Genomic DNA, 17,557 nt, shown 5'->3' with positions numbered 1-17,557 from the left:
GCTTAAAAGCAGCCAGCGGTCCCGCAGCGCGAGATGCGCCCAGGCAAAGCCCGGTCCAAGGTCAGGTCCGTCCACGCCCGTCAGTGCCCGGAGGAGGCTGGGCCTACTCCCTTGGCCAGTCATTGGGATTTCTTTGTACTTTTCATGGACTACAACCGCCTGACTACACCGTTTCACCCAGCTTCACCCCTACTGAGTAACTTATAGTTCCATAGACTGACATCCTGCGGTATTTTCAGTGGTTAAGGAAAAGGTTGGAAGGTGACTGGCCTTATTTTGAACTGTATCTGTATTGGTATTAAGCAGGCGGCTTGTAGGGAAGTTTTTTTGCTGTGTGTTCCTGCGCTTGGGTATCCTGGAGCTGTATTTTGACATTTTTAAGTCAGTCAACTATACCTAATCAGCACTTGGGTCTACATCTTGCTATCTAAGCGCATTATCTCGAACATCTTGGATAGATCAAGGGGAGGCGCAAGGTGACATTAGCCCCTGGGAGGGCCACAGCAGGTACTACCACCTCAGTGGTTACCATGGACTCGTTCCTCCAGCGAGCTGCAGCAGTGCTGGACAAGGAGATTGAGCTGGTAATTCAACGTCTTTCTAGGTTTCCCGTCATCGCTCCATGCCCTACACTCGCAGACATACACTTGTCTCTGGCCAGCAAAGATGACGATTCATCAAATTTGTCAAACAACCCTGGGTCAAGCGAGACCGTGCAGGATTGTACAGGGATAACTTGCCATTCTACAGCCCAACAGTTACCCCTTTCTCCTGCAATCATCATCAACAACAAGGGGGGTAATGAAGCATCTTTAAATCAAGGGCATGTGGTGATTACCCCTAGCAAGCATCTGGAAACTTTAAAAATTGTCGGTTCGATCACGCGAGGGAGCTTATTAATGGCAGAGTCGGGTGGTTTAGGGACAGGCACCAAAAGGAAATCCCAAACAATGGGAGGCAAAGCTAAAATACCAAAACCCAACCTGTTACCTAAAGTCCCAATGACTACTCAGCAAGAAAAAGCGTCCAAAGGAAAAGACGTCCTCACTTAGCACTCCAAATACGACGATACACTCGTCTGAGTAATGAAGGTAACATCGATGTAATTCAATTAGATAAAGTATTTAATCCATGATGAATAATTCATGTGTGATAATCCTCATACATCATCTTGTTTTTCCAAATAAAGATGTGGTTCACATATGTATAATTCATACAGTAAGAAAAATATTCAGAATTCCCCGATGCATTTCGGGACTGGCCCTTCGTCAGGGGGATTTTCCTAAACAAAATGAGAAATAGGAAAGTAGGCTGAAGTCCAAGCGTAACGGAATGCATAGAAAAACACGTGACTGCAAAATGTTAGTAAAGGGTGCGAGAACTCGCAGAATCACTGGAAGTAATCAAACTCGTGATGCTTGTGCTCGATGCTAAAAGTATACAAGAAGCTAGTGCCAGTTAAATAAGGAAACGTGATGAAAACATTGCGGGACGGCGTCCAAAGTTTTGAGAATAATGAAGGTTTATCCATTCCTAAGTCGTTACTGTGCCGGTGAGGCAATGTGATAAAATAATCAAAAAAGTGAATGGGACTGGAATTCGTGAGTTTAGAGCGACAATACCCATAACCTCAGCGGTGTGTGGAAATTATGTGCTTGTATCAGGACGTGCTGAAGTTAGATAAAAGTGACAGTGAATAGAGTACACAGCTACGTAGACTGAAGATATGGAGTATTTCCACATACCTGTGAGCTACGTGATGATGTGCGCGGAACCACACCAGAAGTAGTTAGAAACGCGTGAGTTTGACACCGGAAATATAAAGAGAAAGACCCGGAAGTGATAGTCGGCATGAGGAAGAAATAGAAAACATACTTTGCAACGCGTTCAGAATGCAAAAAAGGAAAAAAGACGAAAAGAAATTAAAAACAAGGGATTTGGGGATTACAAATTGCAAATAAACAAAAATTAGATAATGCAACCAATGTATCTGGTGAATACTCATACTACTAATACATACACTAAAATTAAAATAACGTATTTGCCATATTGCGCGAAGGGAAAAAAAGCAGAAAAGAATGAAGAAAGGAAGGGGAAAAATACTAAGAAACGAAGAATGAAAATAAACGTGTTAATGAAAATTAGGGAGAGCGTCAATTAGATAGAACACAGCTTAGAAATCCAACACTTATAGATAACAGCTAAATTCAAGCCGTTCATTTAGTCCCCTGGGGTGCACAGAATTAAGTCTATTTATCCAAAATAGTTCACGTTGTAAGAGGAAGCGACTGTTGTCTCTCCCTCGTTGTGCAGGAACCTGTTCCAAGATCATAAACCTAAGTTGGCTGCAATTGTGATTGAACTCCAGAAAATGATTTGCCACTGTTGACTTGGTATTCTTGGTTCGTATGTTACTTTTGTGTTCTGTAAGGCGAATCTTAATTTTCCTTTCAGTCTTTCCCACATATGGAAGTCCACATGGGCATTTAAGTAAGTACACAACGTTGTTTGTGTCACAAGTGTCCGTGACTTTGAGTTCAATGGGTGTGCCTTTGGTGGGATGCATAAGAGTAGTACCCTTAATGATGTTATTGCAGCTACCGCAGTTTAAACAAGGGATAGTGCCTTTATACATTTTGTCAGATTCTGGAGGGCTCTTGTTGAGTAGTTGTTGTAAATTCCATGTTCGTTGGTAGGCAAAAATAGGAAGATGGTTAAAAATACCTTTGAAGTCTGGTTCAGTTTGTAGTAACGGCCAGTATTTCCGAATGGCTTTCTAGATTTCTGTGCTTTTGGTAGAAAATTTGGATACGAAAACCAATCGTGAATCTGTAGAATCACTAGGAATCTGTTTTTGGAGTAAGTCAGAGCGATTCTTGGTTTTAGCTCTGTTGACTGCTTCATGAAGGATAGAGGCTGGGTATGATCTTTTTTTGAATTGGTCAATAAGTTGACGACTTTGTTCTTGGAAAATCTCTTCAGTGGATGAAATACGTTTAATCCTCAAGAGTTGGGAATAAGGAAGATGCCTTTTGAGAGATTTTTGGTGGAAACTGAAAAAATGTAACAAGTTGTTGCGATCAGTTGTTTCTGTAAACACGGAAGTGACCAATTGATTGTTCTGTATCATAACGTCAACATCCAGGAAGGAGATGTGATTGGTGTTGATTTCATGAGTGAATTGAATGCGATCGTTGATGGAGTTCAGTTGTGTGATATGTGCAAGTAGTTCGGATTGGGTTCCCTTCCAAATTAGAAAAATGTCGTCAATGTATCTGTAAAAAATCACCAGATTCTTCAACCATGATTCCTGAGATAAGATGTAATCGAGCTCAAATCGATGCATAAAAAGATTCGTATATGCAGGAGCTGCGCAATTTCCCATAGATGTACCGTATAGTTGTGTATAGTAGTCTTTGTTCCAAATGAAATAGCTATGGTATAAGGTGAAGTGCATGAGTTAGAGTAAGAATACTTTAAGATCATCATCTTTGTCAGTGTTGATCAAAAATGATTCCATTGCCTGTATACCCAAGTCATGTGGGATAGAAGTATACAGAGACTTAACGTCTATAGTACATAGAATTAGTTGAGCATAATCTTGAATCACTATGTTGTTGAGTTTAATGAGAAAATCCGTAGTGTCTTTTAAATACGTGGACATGTTTTGTACTAAAGGCTGAAGATGTCGATCAATGTATTTTCCGATGGGCTCATGGATGGAATTTCTGGTACTTACAATAGGTCTGAACGGTGGTCGTTCTAAGTTTTTGTGTATTTTTGGTATCATGTACAGATACGGAACGTTTGGGTTATCCATGATAAGAAACAGTTTATCTCTTTCATTGATGATACCTTTGTGTAAAGCGTTATTGACAATGGTCATGAGAATTTTGGAGAATTCATTGGTAGGATCAGAGGTCATTTTAGTATGTATTTGTTGGTCACTCACATGGGATTCAACGTTTTCCATGTAGAAGAAGGTATCTAATACCACAAGAGCTCCTCCTTTGTCTGCCTTGCAAAATGTGAAGTCTTTATCCGATGCCAGTTGTCTTATGGTGTTTCGTTCATTTAGGGTCAAATTACTGTGATTAAGTTGCTGCTCACAGAATAAGTTGGTAATCTCTTTGCCTACAATTAATTCGAAAGTATCAAGAACTTTGTGGCTGATCGGTGCCATGAATTTACTTTTGGGTTGAAGGTCTTTAGCCAATGACTACTCAAACATTGTCCAAGTCAGATCTGATGGGCGCATTGAATTCTTTCCAGGTGATGATGAAAAAAAATGTTGGACACCAAACTGGGCCCGATAATCCATCCCCTGACATTGATTCAAAAGGGTCTATCAGACCTCAAATGCTGTGTTTCACCTGCATCAATGGGAGGGTCAGTAGTCCAACCAGAACTGAGCACACCATCGGTCCCTCTAAGCTCGGAAAGCCTGCCTATAAACACTGGGGGACAATCACAGCCAGGGGGGGACAAGCATCTGTAAGTCATCCCGCACCTACTCCGGGTGTAAACCACAGCAACATGGACAGATCGGCGACGCAGGTCAAGATCTCTTAGGGGGTCCATCTAGGGGGGCGGCCCCAGGGGGGAGGGGGAAGTCCACATGCAGCGCCTACCAGGTATTCGTCTGCCTGCAGAATCTACCCCCTATGTAGTGATACTAGGGAATGTGCCAACTCTCCCCCAGGGTACCAAGGAGGAATTTGTCCAGTTAAAGAATAAAGTCTTATACTGGCTATCGCACAATACCACCCTAGGAATGAGGGTGGAGAAAAACAAACCTGGTGCGAAGAGTCAGTTGGATTGGTAGTTCTCCTAAATCTTATACGGGTGACTACGTTATCATAAATTTTAACAGGCCTCGCATAGCAGAAAGGATTTTGTTCACAGACCCATATCTTGTTCCTTTTGGTCCTAAGTCGTCCATCATGGCCCTTCCACTTGGCTTTTTTTTATAAACCTGAGCTACTGGGGTGCAGCTTTACGAACATTGCCAACATGGTTCCATCTGATGGTCTGTTGCCGAGGGTTCAATCTATTAGGAATGTTCATATGAATCTGCCTCCTTCTTCAGTTTATCCAGCTCAGTTGCCTGTACGTCGACAGGATCATGGTCCACCGCCTCTGGAGTTGTTTAATCGGTTCACTGCTCTGGCTACAATGGATGCTTGTGATTGACTTGGTAGTCTTCCACCCTTGGACCCAGAGAATCCCAAAGCCCAGCAGGACTCTTTAGGGCAAAGCCATGGGCGTTGCCGCGAATATGATAACATTATATCCTGGAACGTCGTAGGTCTAGCCAATAAGTTCTCTGACCCATTGTGGGACGCATTTGTGAAACAATATTGTGTGATCTGTTTGCAGGAAACATGGTTGGTGGATTGTAGCTTATTTCTGGAGGGATACAAGTCCTTTTTCGTTCCTGCCTCCCCTTCTTCGGCTGACAGACCAAAGGGTGGTCTTGTTATTTACATTTCTCTAGCGTTAGAATGTCAGATACAGGTCCTGCCTACAACAAGCTTGTGCATACAGTTTCTGTTATTAAGAAAGGGGTCAAACAAACTGGGTCTTATTAACTTTTATAATTCTGTGTCATGTCTCAATGGTGGGTGTAATATCACTCTGTTGGGGTCTTTCATAAGGCAACACTGGTCAGCTGTCCTCCAAAACCTCATGATTGCAGGGGACTTTAACGTCCACCCATGTGAAGACCCCAGGGTTTCAAAATTAGCTGACCTAGGTTGCCCACGTGTGAGGGGGATACATTTTGAACATTCTGTTCAGGGGGATGTTCTGAATGATCTCCTTCACAAATTTGATCTAAAGTCTCTTATGTCATTAGTTGACCCTTGCACCAAGGCCACCGTCCCTTCCTTTAAAGGGAGAGGTGGTTGCACATTCATTGATTTTATATTAATCTCATCATTTTCACAATCTTCATTTACAGGTTTTACTATACAAGAAATGCCCATAATGACCATAACCCTCTGTGTGTTGAATTTTGCGGACCTTTATTGACATGCAAAAGAGGAGTTGAGCAAAATGGGTAAGTGAGACCAACAGATGGTAGAAGACTGTTAAAGTGGACTCCGATTTCCCCAGATGCTTTTTATAAGTCGGTAACAGAATCATGTGCTAGTGAATTAGCTTTGTGTACCTCATCGCAAACATCCCTGGGGGAGGTCATCAGTGCTTTCAATATCATTTCTGTTAAAGAAGGTGACCTTCTAAGTGTCCCGGTTCGCAAGACAGTGATCCCGACCCCTAGATGGTTTGACTCCTCTTGCTCGCTGGCGGCAAGAAAGCGGAGGGAAGCCTTAAACAGAAGCCCAAGAAATCAGACCCTGGTCAGAGCGTGTCGTTAAGATTACAAATTGAAACTGGCCAAAAGCAAGTCTGTTCTGAAGGAGGAAGCATGGAGTGGGTTCATTGAGGGAAGCACTCTGAGGAATAGCTCTAGATTCTGGAGCATTATTCACAGACCCTTTTTAGAGCATAATAAAGGCAGTGAAATAGGTGCACACATTACTGAGGATGAATGGGTGCTCCACTTTAAAACCATGTTTGAGAGCCCACCTGAGCAAAACTGTCAGTCAGGTCAAGAGGAAGACCCCCCTGATCTGACCTTTGGCTTGGGGGAGGTGGAGGAGGGTATCGCCGGGTTGAAAAGTAACAAAGCCCCGGGACCCAACTGTAACCCTCCGGACCTTTTTAAACTTGACCCCATCTTCTGGGCCCCGGTCCTTGTTGCTGTAATTAATGCTGCGGCAAAGACCGGATGCCCCAAGTCCTGGGCTACTTCGACTATAGTGCCAGTTTTTAAAAAGGGTGACTGTGATAGTACACATTGTTACAGACCGATTTCGTTGTTGGATTCAGTGGTTAAGGTTGTGGGCCGAGTGCTCTTAGATAGGTTGACCAGCTGGGCAGGGGTACATGGTATATTATCACACGTAAAGTGTGGGTTCCGCCCAGGCCGGTCCACAGTGGCCCAGTGCCTTAACCTTACTATGATTCTTAACAAATATACGGTTGCTCATTCTAGCACCATTTATCTAGCATTTATGGACTTGTCTTCCGCGTTCGATCGCGTGAATAGGGCTAAAATGTGTCAGTCTATGAAAGATATTGGGCTAGACTGGAACATTGTCCATTTTTTAGAAGACCTTCACTGTGCAACCAAGGCCAATGTCAGATTTTTGCAGGATTTACGTGTGTCACGGAACTTTGATATAAGAAGAGGTGTACGCCAAGGGTGCATCTTGGCTCCTTTCTTGTTTAATCTTTATATCAATGATTTAGATAAAGAGCTTTTAGTAACGGGGATAGATAATCCGCACGTAGGCCGACGGGGCCTACCCGTACTATTCTACACGGATGACGCAGTCTTATATCTAGGACTGCTAGGGGGCTACAAACCCTGCTTGATACCTTTTCCGCCTTTATGACGGATTGGGATTTATCTATAAATGACTCTAAGTCCTATGTTATGCAGGTGGGTACTCGCCCCCAAAAAATCTTTTCAATTCAGGGTAGGTTCAGCCAAGGTACCTTGCACAGACGTTTTTTTCGGATTTGGGGGTCGTATTGGATGACCAAATGAAATGGGGCCCCCTCAAAGAAAGAAAGAAGGGAGGGAGACGTGGCGCGGGGGAATGCGGCCATTTTTTATTTTGCTTCTAAATTGGGAAATAGACCCATTGCAGAGCTGCTAATGATCTACCAAGCTTAGAGTGTAGTAACAGCTTCTTATGGCAGCGAAATATGGGGGCATGTTACTACAGATGATTTACAGGTATCTGAGAATACATTTTTGAAGTGCTTATTGGGTGTTCCTTGTGGCTTGTCTAACATGGTGGTACATGAAAACTGGGGGTGCATTATTTATGCGACATCTTGGCACTCTGTCCCCTAACCTTCTGGTTAAAAATTTGGTTGAGTGAGGGATTAATGCTGAGCCAGTCAATTTTGAAAGAGTGTATGACCCTGGACTATGCGCTCCGTATACCTTGGCTCAGATATATTAAGAGCAGTTTCGAAAGGTTAGGACGAGTCGAATTGTACACGAACCCTGAACAAATAACCAAAAAGGATGTGGGGTTAATAAGGGAGTCCTTTAGCAGTCTAAGGAAACTGGAGAGGGAAGAGCTTGAACTGCAGAAACCCAGCGTCCGTAAATCTTTAATGTTGAAGACAACATCACTAGCTGAGCCTTATCCCCTGGGGTTTTTAAGTAATTATGAACGTTTTTAACTAACCAGGTTTCGCTTGGATCTTTTTCACCTTCTGCTTGCCTTACCTTGGGGAAGTAGTAGAGGCCAGTTGTTAGCACCCTGTGGCTGCGACGGTGAGTCTCCACAGAATCTGCTACACTTTGTATTATTTTGTAAACATTATGAGGTCCCCTGGATGTTTTTTACTGCCCCTATTTTAAAGAGGATGATTTTTAAGCAGGCTCGCCCAGCTCTCCTGTATTTACAATTGTTGAAGGATGAATGTATCTTTTTTGGGTCTCGCCTAGCGACGCAGCGCCTGCGCTGCTCGCCTTGGCGAGATCTACTGTTGTCGGTTTCTTGGCCGAAGGGGGACATGACATGTGCACGCGCCCAGAAGACAGGACATGTGCACGCGTACGGTTGAAGACGTTAGCATTAAAGACAGCAGGCGTGCAAGGACAGGAGATGTGCACGCATACGGCGTGTCTTTTGCTCGCGGTGTTTGAGCAGAATGCGCGCATGGCACACTTTCACTTTTGGCAAGTCACCCGGCATTGTTAGAGTTGATGCACGCACCGCAAACGTGTAAAGTGATTAAACTGCCAAATTAGACCACGGTTTCTTAACTGGCAATCGGCCTCACCAGATCTCTCTCTTTCGCCTTCTCTCTCGCCTAATCTCCGTTCTGTTTCTCGTTCTACTCCGCCCCTTCTCGGAGTCATGCAACATATATAAGAATGGTTAAAACCTGAAAGTGTCACTTGTTTTCCATGGGAGGCAGTGTCCACTTCATAGTGTATGCACGTTTAATTTGGTGCTCGCTGAGTCCACAAACCAACTCCAGCAATATGACTATCCACATCGTTGTATCGAAGAGGGGGAACATTCAGTCTATTTTCTACAGAGGAATCGCATCGGCATAACAGTTTGGTTTTCACTGAGTTGTGGTGATTATTTCAGCTGGTGTGTTTTCTGCAAACGGTAATACTCAGTGGGTGTGAATGTAGTCAATTTTTCAGATTTGTTTGTCCACGAAGTAAAGGTGAGTGTGCAAATAGGCTTTCTTAAAAATTAAAAAAATTACTGCTCTTTCATCATAAGACTTCATATCGCTTTCCACAGCATTCTTACTACCCCCACCGAGCATTCAGGTACCTTCCCAATCCACAGAGTCAGAGACCTCTGCAGCGCGTGCATTAAAGGCTGAGCAAGGCTAGCGACATCCAGTTGTGTAGCCAGAGATTCTCAGACTGGTGGCTCGGAGTTATACGCTATAGTGCTGCGCCATATTTTCACCCAATAGCACCAGAGCTCTCAGGTTTTCCAACTCTACCCATGCGTATCCCAGAAAGTACAATTTGTCTTTGCAGTCTGGAACTTATAGATAGATGGGACTACAAGTTCCAGAATGTAATGAAAAAACGTGGGTTGGATTGGATGGGCACTGACCCTGGAAAGACTCAGCGTGCAAAGGTCTGTAATTACCCGCATGCCACATGTTGTTGATTGAAACAAAAGTTCCCCCCGTTTGACATAGGGAAGGGTGATGGCTGTGAGCCCTCCGGGATTATCAGATAGATTTGTGCCACAAGGATACAGATTTGTGTTTCCCGTTAGCATTCAGAGGTATAAAGTGTGCTGGTTGAACCAAATCAAGTCTGATCTGCTAAATGAGAGCTGAGAACTGGAAATGTGGTGCCACAGAGCTGTTACCGGACGGGGCGGACGCCTCCCTTTTGATCCTTTTTTGAATACTGAATCGGGTATTCCACGATAAGACCAATTTGCTCTTATCATTCGAGGCAATCACGCTCAAACCTAATATCCCATTATGGTTTGTAACTGACGACAAAGTTTCATCGCTCTTGTACACTCCACTTTTAATCAATGCTACTCATCTCTATATTTAAATAGGACGGTGATCTCATACCAAGGATTAATTATATCCATTTGGATCGTGGTAAACTCGCGAAATTGAGCCAATTAGAACCATATGTGCTCTTCTTCCAACCTAATATCTTAGCCCTGAAGAAGTCCAAAGTTGGACGAAACGCGTCGGCTGTTTTTGCTGTTGTCAAAGAATGCACATTTCAAATTGAATAATAAAGAAGAACCTTTTGGAAAACGTACTACTTTGAGGACTTGGACTCATTTGTATTATAAGAATTGAGTGGTGCATTTGGTGCTGTGTTTTTTCAGATTTGTGTTTCCCGTTAGCATTCAGAGGTATAAAGTGTGCTGGTTGAACCAAATCAAGTCTGATCTGCTAAATGAGAGCTGAGAACTGGAAATGTGGTGCCACAGAGCCATTTTTTTGTTTGGATTACCTGGTCCCTCTCACTCAAAACATTGCAGCAATGGATCACAGTGATATGTTTTCGGCGTCTTCTGGACTCTCGTCACAAGTCCACCACTTGCCAGACAACACACTGGCACTTCTACGTTCAAGGGCTTACACTCTGTGGTGCCACAGTCACACGTTCACTAAAATGTGGATGCAGCCACAGGGAGGTAAAGAATCCATGTCATTTCCAAACTGCATCCAGATGTGCACACAAATGTGCACACATTTAAACCCTGCTACATTTTGTGATAGCTTAAGCTGTTTGTCATACTTGCTAACCATAGCAATTCAGGAAGTAGGCTGCAGCTTTTTTTCAGCAGAATTACGGCCTGCGGGTGTCTCAGTCAGCCTTACAAAAGCTATATAGTGAAGTCATGAAAGGTTAAAGCCAGCTTCCTGCACAAAAAAAGGAATTACTGACACTGATCTAAAATTCGCATGGAATTTGAAATACATACCTGGAGTTACTAATCTACAGCACTACACAGCATTAGTGTGATTGCTGATGTGTTAGTGAGGTTAAGGCTGGCCTCAGTGCTCAAACGTCACTTACTAAATCATGACATTTAATTTTGATGAATCCGGTAAGACACAAGTTTCTCTTGTTTTCTCTGCTCTGGGTCCAGTGTCATGTGATGTAATTTCCTGTGATGTCCTCATCGGGTCTAAAGGTCAAGTGATGTCATTTTTATCCTAATAGACGTTTTTGAAACTGTAGAAATCTGCCCTATTTAACTGTCACAGAAGGTGGGCAAGTGTGATTAATTTCAATAAAGTAGAGACCTCCGGGGCCCTCTACGGGAAGGCTGGAGTGAGTGCACAGTGTGAGCAGGCCCTTCTCGTGGGAATTTTGAGATGCGGGTTTCCTAGGGGGCTGCTGTGCGCCTTCAATCTTTGGAAAGTGGATGAGCGGCATTTCTGGAAATCAAAATAGAGGTGCGATGCTTTATTTCCTTTCACTTGGCACTCTGCTACCTTCTATTTTGTGGTTGTTTGTCTTAAGCATTCAAATATCGGAGATTCTACTCATTTGATTTACTTGTAGAAGATTTAGGAAAATGTGCCTTGTGTTGGTGCTGTGATTTGTGTTCAGCAGCAATGTATTCTCTCTGTGATCTGTTAACACTGCATTGTCTGATTTAATTCACTTCACTGTACCTGGTTACCGATTTACTCCACTGTAGTGTTATTTCTATACTTCGTTGCGGTCTGCGCTGTGTCTAATCGACTTCACTGCAGTGTTCATTGTGTTTGGTGTACTTGACTGCACTATATGGAGTCCCAATGCTTTTCACTGCAGTGATCTGTGCAGTCACTGGAGCAAGCTTTGTGCCGGATGTATTACACTGCTGTATGCTTGCTTTGTGTGACCACTATGCTTTCTTGCAGATGCGCTTGGCTGCAGTCTGCTCAATCCCTATGCTCTTCAATGCAGTGTGTTTTGGCCTAATGCACTATCCTGCGCAATGCTCTTGCTGCACCTCACTCCAATGGACTGTGAGGCTGTTGTTCTTTATGGCAGTGTTCCATTCTCTCTGTCTGCACTGCAGTATGTTCAGCCCTGATAATCTTCACTGCAGCGTGTTTTATTCTGCACAGTGCTCTATACCCTATTCTTACTATAACAGATGCAGGACAGATTGTATTTCTCTAATACACCTGAGCGTCAGTATACCCATAGTTGCTAAGGTTTCAGATTGCTTATGTGAGACATTTTCATAATTTCGAAATTCTATGGAAGCATATGGCTTGAAGTACTTTTCCTGAATCTTCAAAATTTCTGATGTGCATTTTGAGCATCTCGATGATTTTTTGAAGATGACTGAAACCGGGGGTCAATGGTAGTGAAAAGTAGTAAGAGCCCTAAGAGCATTTACACGAAACGGGGTTGGTGGGGAAATTTTAGTATGACTGTTTATCAATTTCTGAAAATGCTTTTCTTCATAGGAATATTTCTTTTTGTTTAAATTGCCAGTGGTACGTTAGATTGTTTGATAATAGACCACTAAATATCTCATATCATTTCATAGCGCTCTTGTTCTATATCTTGGAAACATGAAAGGCAGAATAGGCCGTATCGGGTTCTCATTCCTACATACCTGCCTTAGGTAAAAAATAAATGGGGGAGGTTCTGGATAGACCAGAGCCTGCGTGAATCACAGCTAGGACCCTAAGGTCTCAACAGAAGTAAACCAAAACATATACAAACTGTGCAGTGAATTTACAGTGAAGGAAGATGCAAATAATATAGAGGACAATAAGCAAGTAACTGTTTTGCCACTGTTTGTTTGTATTAAATAACAGGTTCAATGGGTATTGTTATCATCACAATACATCAATTAAGGAGTGTGTATTCCAATTCAAATTAAATTACATTGTTCAACAATTCCAAAGATGAGGTCCCAATGCATTTCGGGTTAGTCTCTAACCCTTCGTCAGGGGATATATACATTCACAAAACAATCAAAGTAAATGTAGTTGTTCTCTTATAACTTCTTTTCAGCCTCCAGCCGGAGCTGCAACAAAAGCCACATGAATCCAATTAAGGAAATGACATGTACATTGAGTCAATAGGATTTGCACTCGTCGAAAGATCATAGGGTGAAAGACCACTACCAAAGGTTAGCGTATGGCAGAGTAAAAGAAAAAGAAAAAGTGCAAAAAGTGAAGTCTCACCGAGATGTGTGTTCAAGAAACTGTGCTCAAAGTCACGGAGTGTGTGAAGACGAAAATAAAGTCGTGCGTAAAAAACGTAATGGGCGTGCGTGTTTGAACTAGACCGCCACCGGCACTCAGACGGAAATCTGTTAAGCCTCGACTCACCCTGCTGTAACGCCTGGAGTCATAGAAAAAGAGTCAGAATACCTGCCGGTCGGTAAATATCTGTAACAAACGAAGCCTAGGGTTAGCAAACAACCGAGTGGTTGTAATACTATGTATCAGTTCAATGACCGTGACCGCGGCTTACCGTGCTAGTGAAATGTTCGTGTTTCTCTGCGAAACTTCCGGGAACTGCAAGCCTTCTGCTAGCGCATGCGTATGCGTGTGAACTATGTCAGTTATAACGGGAACAGAGATGCGCAAAAGACATGAACGAAGGACAAACGTCCAGTTCATGTAATAGAAATGGAAAGAGGAATCAATGTTCGTAAGTGAACAAGTGTAACAATAATGATACTGTGGGGTTACCAAGTAAAATCTAATTAACCGCATATCTATATGCCAAGAGGATGATGAAGAGAAAAATATATAAAATAAATGTGAAAACGAAGTACGAGTGCAAAATCCTTTACAATGAAATACATAATATGACACTTTCAGATGAAACATAACATTTCATAGTGGTCATTAAGACCACCTGGGGTCACCGTTCCTAAGAATTTTATCCAGTGTGTTTCTCTACGTGATAGAACTGTATTCATATCTCTGTCTAACAGTGTGGGGAGACGTTCCAGGATTGTGAACCGTAATTGAGGAATGGTGTGAGGTGTATTGATCCAGTGTGTGACAAGAGAGGAGGTCATGTTCTTATTGCGAATTCTACTTTTGTGTTCGATAATTCTGGTCTTGATTTTTCGACTTGTCCTCCCGACATATACCAAGCCACAGGGGCATTTGATGGCGTAAATGACCCATTCAGTGTTGCAATCTGATGTATGTTGTAATGTGATTGTTTTGCCTGTGTGTGGATGAGTAAAAACCTTGCCTACTATGACGTTGCCACATTGGCCACAGTTATAGCATTTTTTCATCCCGGTGTTTTTCACAGTTTGAGGTTTGACTTTGTTTTTAAGGAGATCCCTCAAGTTCTTCGGTCTGGTGTGAGCAAACATAGGGGGATCCATAAACAACTCTTGAAAATCAACTTCTTGTGAAATGATGTCCCATCGTTTGTGAATGATGGTTTTGATGTTTTTAGATTGCATAGAGTGTCTTAATACAAAAACTTCGCGTTTAGGGGAGACCTTAGGGATAGTGAGAAGCAGATCTTCACGTTTTTTTTGTGCTACTTTATGTTCTGCCTCTAAGAGGATGTTGTCAGGATAGCCCCTGTTTTTGTATTTCGCCAATTGCTCTTTGATGTTCAATTCACATTGTTGGTTGTTTGAAGTGATTCTTTTGATTCTCGTGAGTTGGGACACCGGTAAATGTTTCTTCAGGGAGTATGGGTGAGCACTGCTAAAGTGCAGTGCGTTGTTGACATCTGTGGGCTTTCTGTAAATTGTAGTGATTAGGCCGTGGGTGGATTTGTGGATCTCAATGTCCAAAAAATGGATCTTGTCATTTTGTATGTCATGGGTGAATTGTATTCTCGGATTGCAGTGATTCAACTCAGTGATACTGTGTTCCAAAAGAGTTCTGGGACCTTTCCAAATAACCAAGATATCGTCAATATATCTCAAGAAAAGGATTGTATTGGCGCGCCAGACTGGGTTGTGTAAAATAAATAGATGCTCAAAGTAAGCCATAAAGGTATTCGCGTAGGCTGGGGCTCCTGGAAAGCCCATGGATGTGCCAGTGATTTGAAGGTAGTATTTGTCTTTCCATGAAAAATAACTGTGGTACAGTGCGAAATGTAATAGTTCCAAAAGAAAGATACTTTTTTCTTTAGAGAATGATGAGTTAAGGAGTCTCCATTCTACAGCCTCGAGACCTTCTTCGTGGGCTATTGATGTATAGAGGGCCACGACATCTATTGTACAAAGAAGATAATCAGTGTCAAGATGTTCATTGATCGATTCCAACTTTAGAAGGCAGTCTGTTGTGTCTTTGATGTACGTTTCCCAAGATTGAACCAAAGGTTGCAAATGGTGGTCCAAATATTGGCCTGTTGCCTCATGTATGGATCCGCAGCCTGCTACTATAGGTCTAAACGGAGGGTTCTGTTTGTTTTTGTGTATTTTTGGGAGCATATATATATGCGGAACCTTTGGTGTGGATTGAAAAAGAAATTTGCGTGTATTTGCATCAATGATGCCATCTTCCTCTCCTTTCTGTAGGATACTGTTTAGTATTGTAAGAAAGTCCTTAGTAGGGTCTTGATCCATAGCTATGTATGTGTTGAAGTCGTTCACATGCTCATCTACGTTTTTTGCGTAGAACTCGGTGTCCATTACCACTAGGGCTCCGCCTTTGTCGGCTGGTTGAAATGTGATGGACATGTCTTGTCGTAATGCATTCAAGGTACGCGCTTCCTTATGAGAAAGATTCGAGTGTTGAGGTTTGGTGTACTTGATGCTTTCCAGGTCCTTTTTGACCAGAATCTCAAAGGTGTCAAGAGTTTTGTGTGACAATGGGGACATGAATTTACTTTTTGGACGAAATGAATGAGTGGTAGATGTCTCATCTTCAATTCTTGGATTGATGGCAAAGAACCATTTGAGTCGTAGTTTACGCATGAATTTGAAGAATGCAATCTCTGTTTCCAAGCTGTTGGATGTGTAAGTTGGTACAAACGATATCCCTCTATTCAATACTCGGAGTTGGTCCGTATTGAGTTGTTTGTTAGAAATGTTTACAACTAGGGAATTGTTTTCTTGGTACTCCGCTGAGGTCTGCCCGTTTCGATGTTTTTTTTGGATCTTTCCCCTGCGGGTGCGTTGTCGCCTGGTGTGGTGGTTTTGTCTGGAGGGGATTTCGATGTTTGGCCCTCGGCTAAAAAAGACGGTTTGGTAGTTGAGGTAGTTGCTTGTTCTTCCGTTTGATCACCAGGTTGAGATCGTGACCCAACTGTCGGTCTATGGAGTAACAGATCTTGTTCATTAACCACGCTTTCTTCAGAAGACGAATTGCCGGTCTTTTTGAAAGGGCGTTTTTGAGCATAAACTTCAGCCCAAGAGTAAACTTCGTCAAGTTTGTAATCAATTGTGTCCCTTTTAAATTTTCTAATTTTACGCTCGTGTACTTCCTTGGCGTGGACATCAAGTCTGTTATTGATGTCTTCTAAAACTTTATTCCAGTCTTCCTGTTCCATGTTTTCGATTATTTCATCTTTCAATTTATTAATGTCTTGATCTAATTCCTGAAGTATGGACGAGATTTCTTCAACTATAAGTAGTATGAGATCCAGCGAGCATTTGTTCAAGATGGCGTACCAACGAGACATGAAGTGTTTATTAAATTTGAAGAGCATGGGTTTTAGAGCAATTCTTAGACCTCTAGGGATTCTTTTAACTTTGTGGAACTCGATGAGCGTTGTAGCGTGGAGACGTTGGTTAATTTCCTTCCTCATAATGTATTCCAATTGTCGTAGCTGTTGTGTTGTTGTTCTGGCGGAGGAACTGAAAGTGCGTGTTTCTTTTACGAGAGAATAAATGGATGTTGCTTCGTCTGGTGTATAAGCTTTCGTTAGTGCCTGATTGGTAGTCAGATCTGCAATGTCTTTCCACGACATTTTTGTTAACGGGTGCTGGACCACTGGGACTCAATAGTATAAAGTTAATGTATGGTTGAGTGGGCCTGCACACCTGTTCTGTATACTGATGTGTTGTAATTAGATTAAAGAAAAATCTTTCGTTTGTTTTAAGCGTGCTTTCACGTAAATGGATGTGAGTCAACGTCCCTATCAGTAACAATAAATGGGGGAGGTTCTGGATAGACCAGAGCCTGCGTGAATCACAGCTAGGACCCTAAGGTCTCAACAGAAGTAAACCAAAACATATACAAACTGTGCAGTGAATTTACAGTGAAGGAAGATGCAAATAATATAGAGGACAATAAGCAAGTAACTGTTTTGCCACTGTTTGTTTGTATTAAATAACAGGTTCAATGGGTATTGTTATCATCACAATACATCAATTAAGGAGTGTGTATTCCAATTCAAATTAAATTACATTGTTCAACAATTCCAAAGATGAGGTCCCAATGCATTTCGGGTTAGTCTCTAACCCTTCGTCAGGGGATATATACATTCACAAAACAATCAAAGTAAATGTAGTTGTTCTCTTATAACTTCTTTTCAGCCTCCAGCCGGAGCTGCAAC

General features: G+C 42.4%; 1 protein-coding gene across 4 annotated transcripts in view; it reads right to left on the bottom strand.

The window, feature by feature from the left end:
• Nucleotides 1-17,557, bottom strand: part of CRYBG3 (crystallin beta-gamma domain containing 3) — a 1,479,538-nt gene that overhangs the window by 723,977 nt on the left and 738,004 nt on the right. The window contains exon 11 of one of the 4 annotated variants that reach the window (XM_085622438.1): nucleotides 17,391-17,550. The exons of the other annotated variants lie outside the window; for them this stretch is intronic. Coding sequence (XP_085478564.1) covers nucleotides 17,521-17,550 — 30 coding nt within the window. The 3' untranslated portion in view covers nucleotides 17,391-17,520. Of the gene's footprint in view, nucleotides 1-17,390; nucleotides 17,551-17,557 lie in introns of those variants that run through there. 4 annotated transcript variants of the gene reach the window in all.

Source organism: Triturus cristatus, chromosome 8 (genome assembly GCF_964204655.1).
Source record: "Triturus cristatus chromosome 8, aTriCri1.1, whole genome shotgun sequence".
NCBI classification, from domain to species: domain Eukaryota; kingdom Metazoa; phylum Chordata; class Amphibia; order Caudata; family Salamandridae; genus Triturus; species Triturus cristatus.
This window is presented reverse-complemented; position numbering and strand designations above follow the sequence as displayed.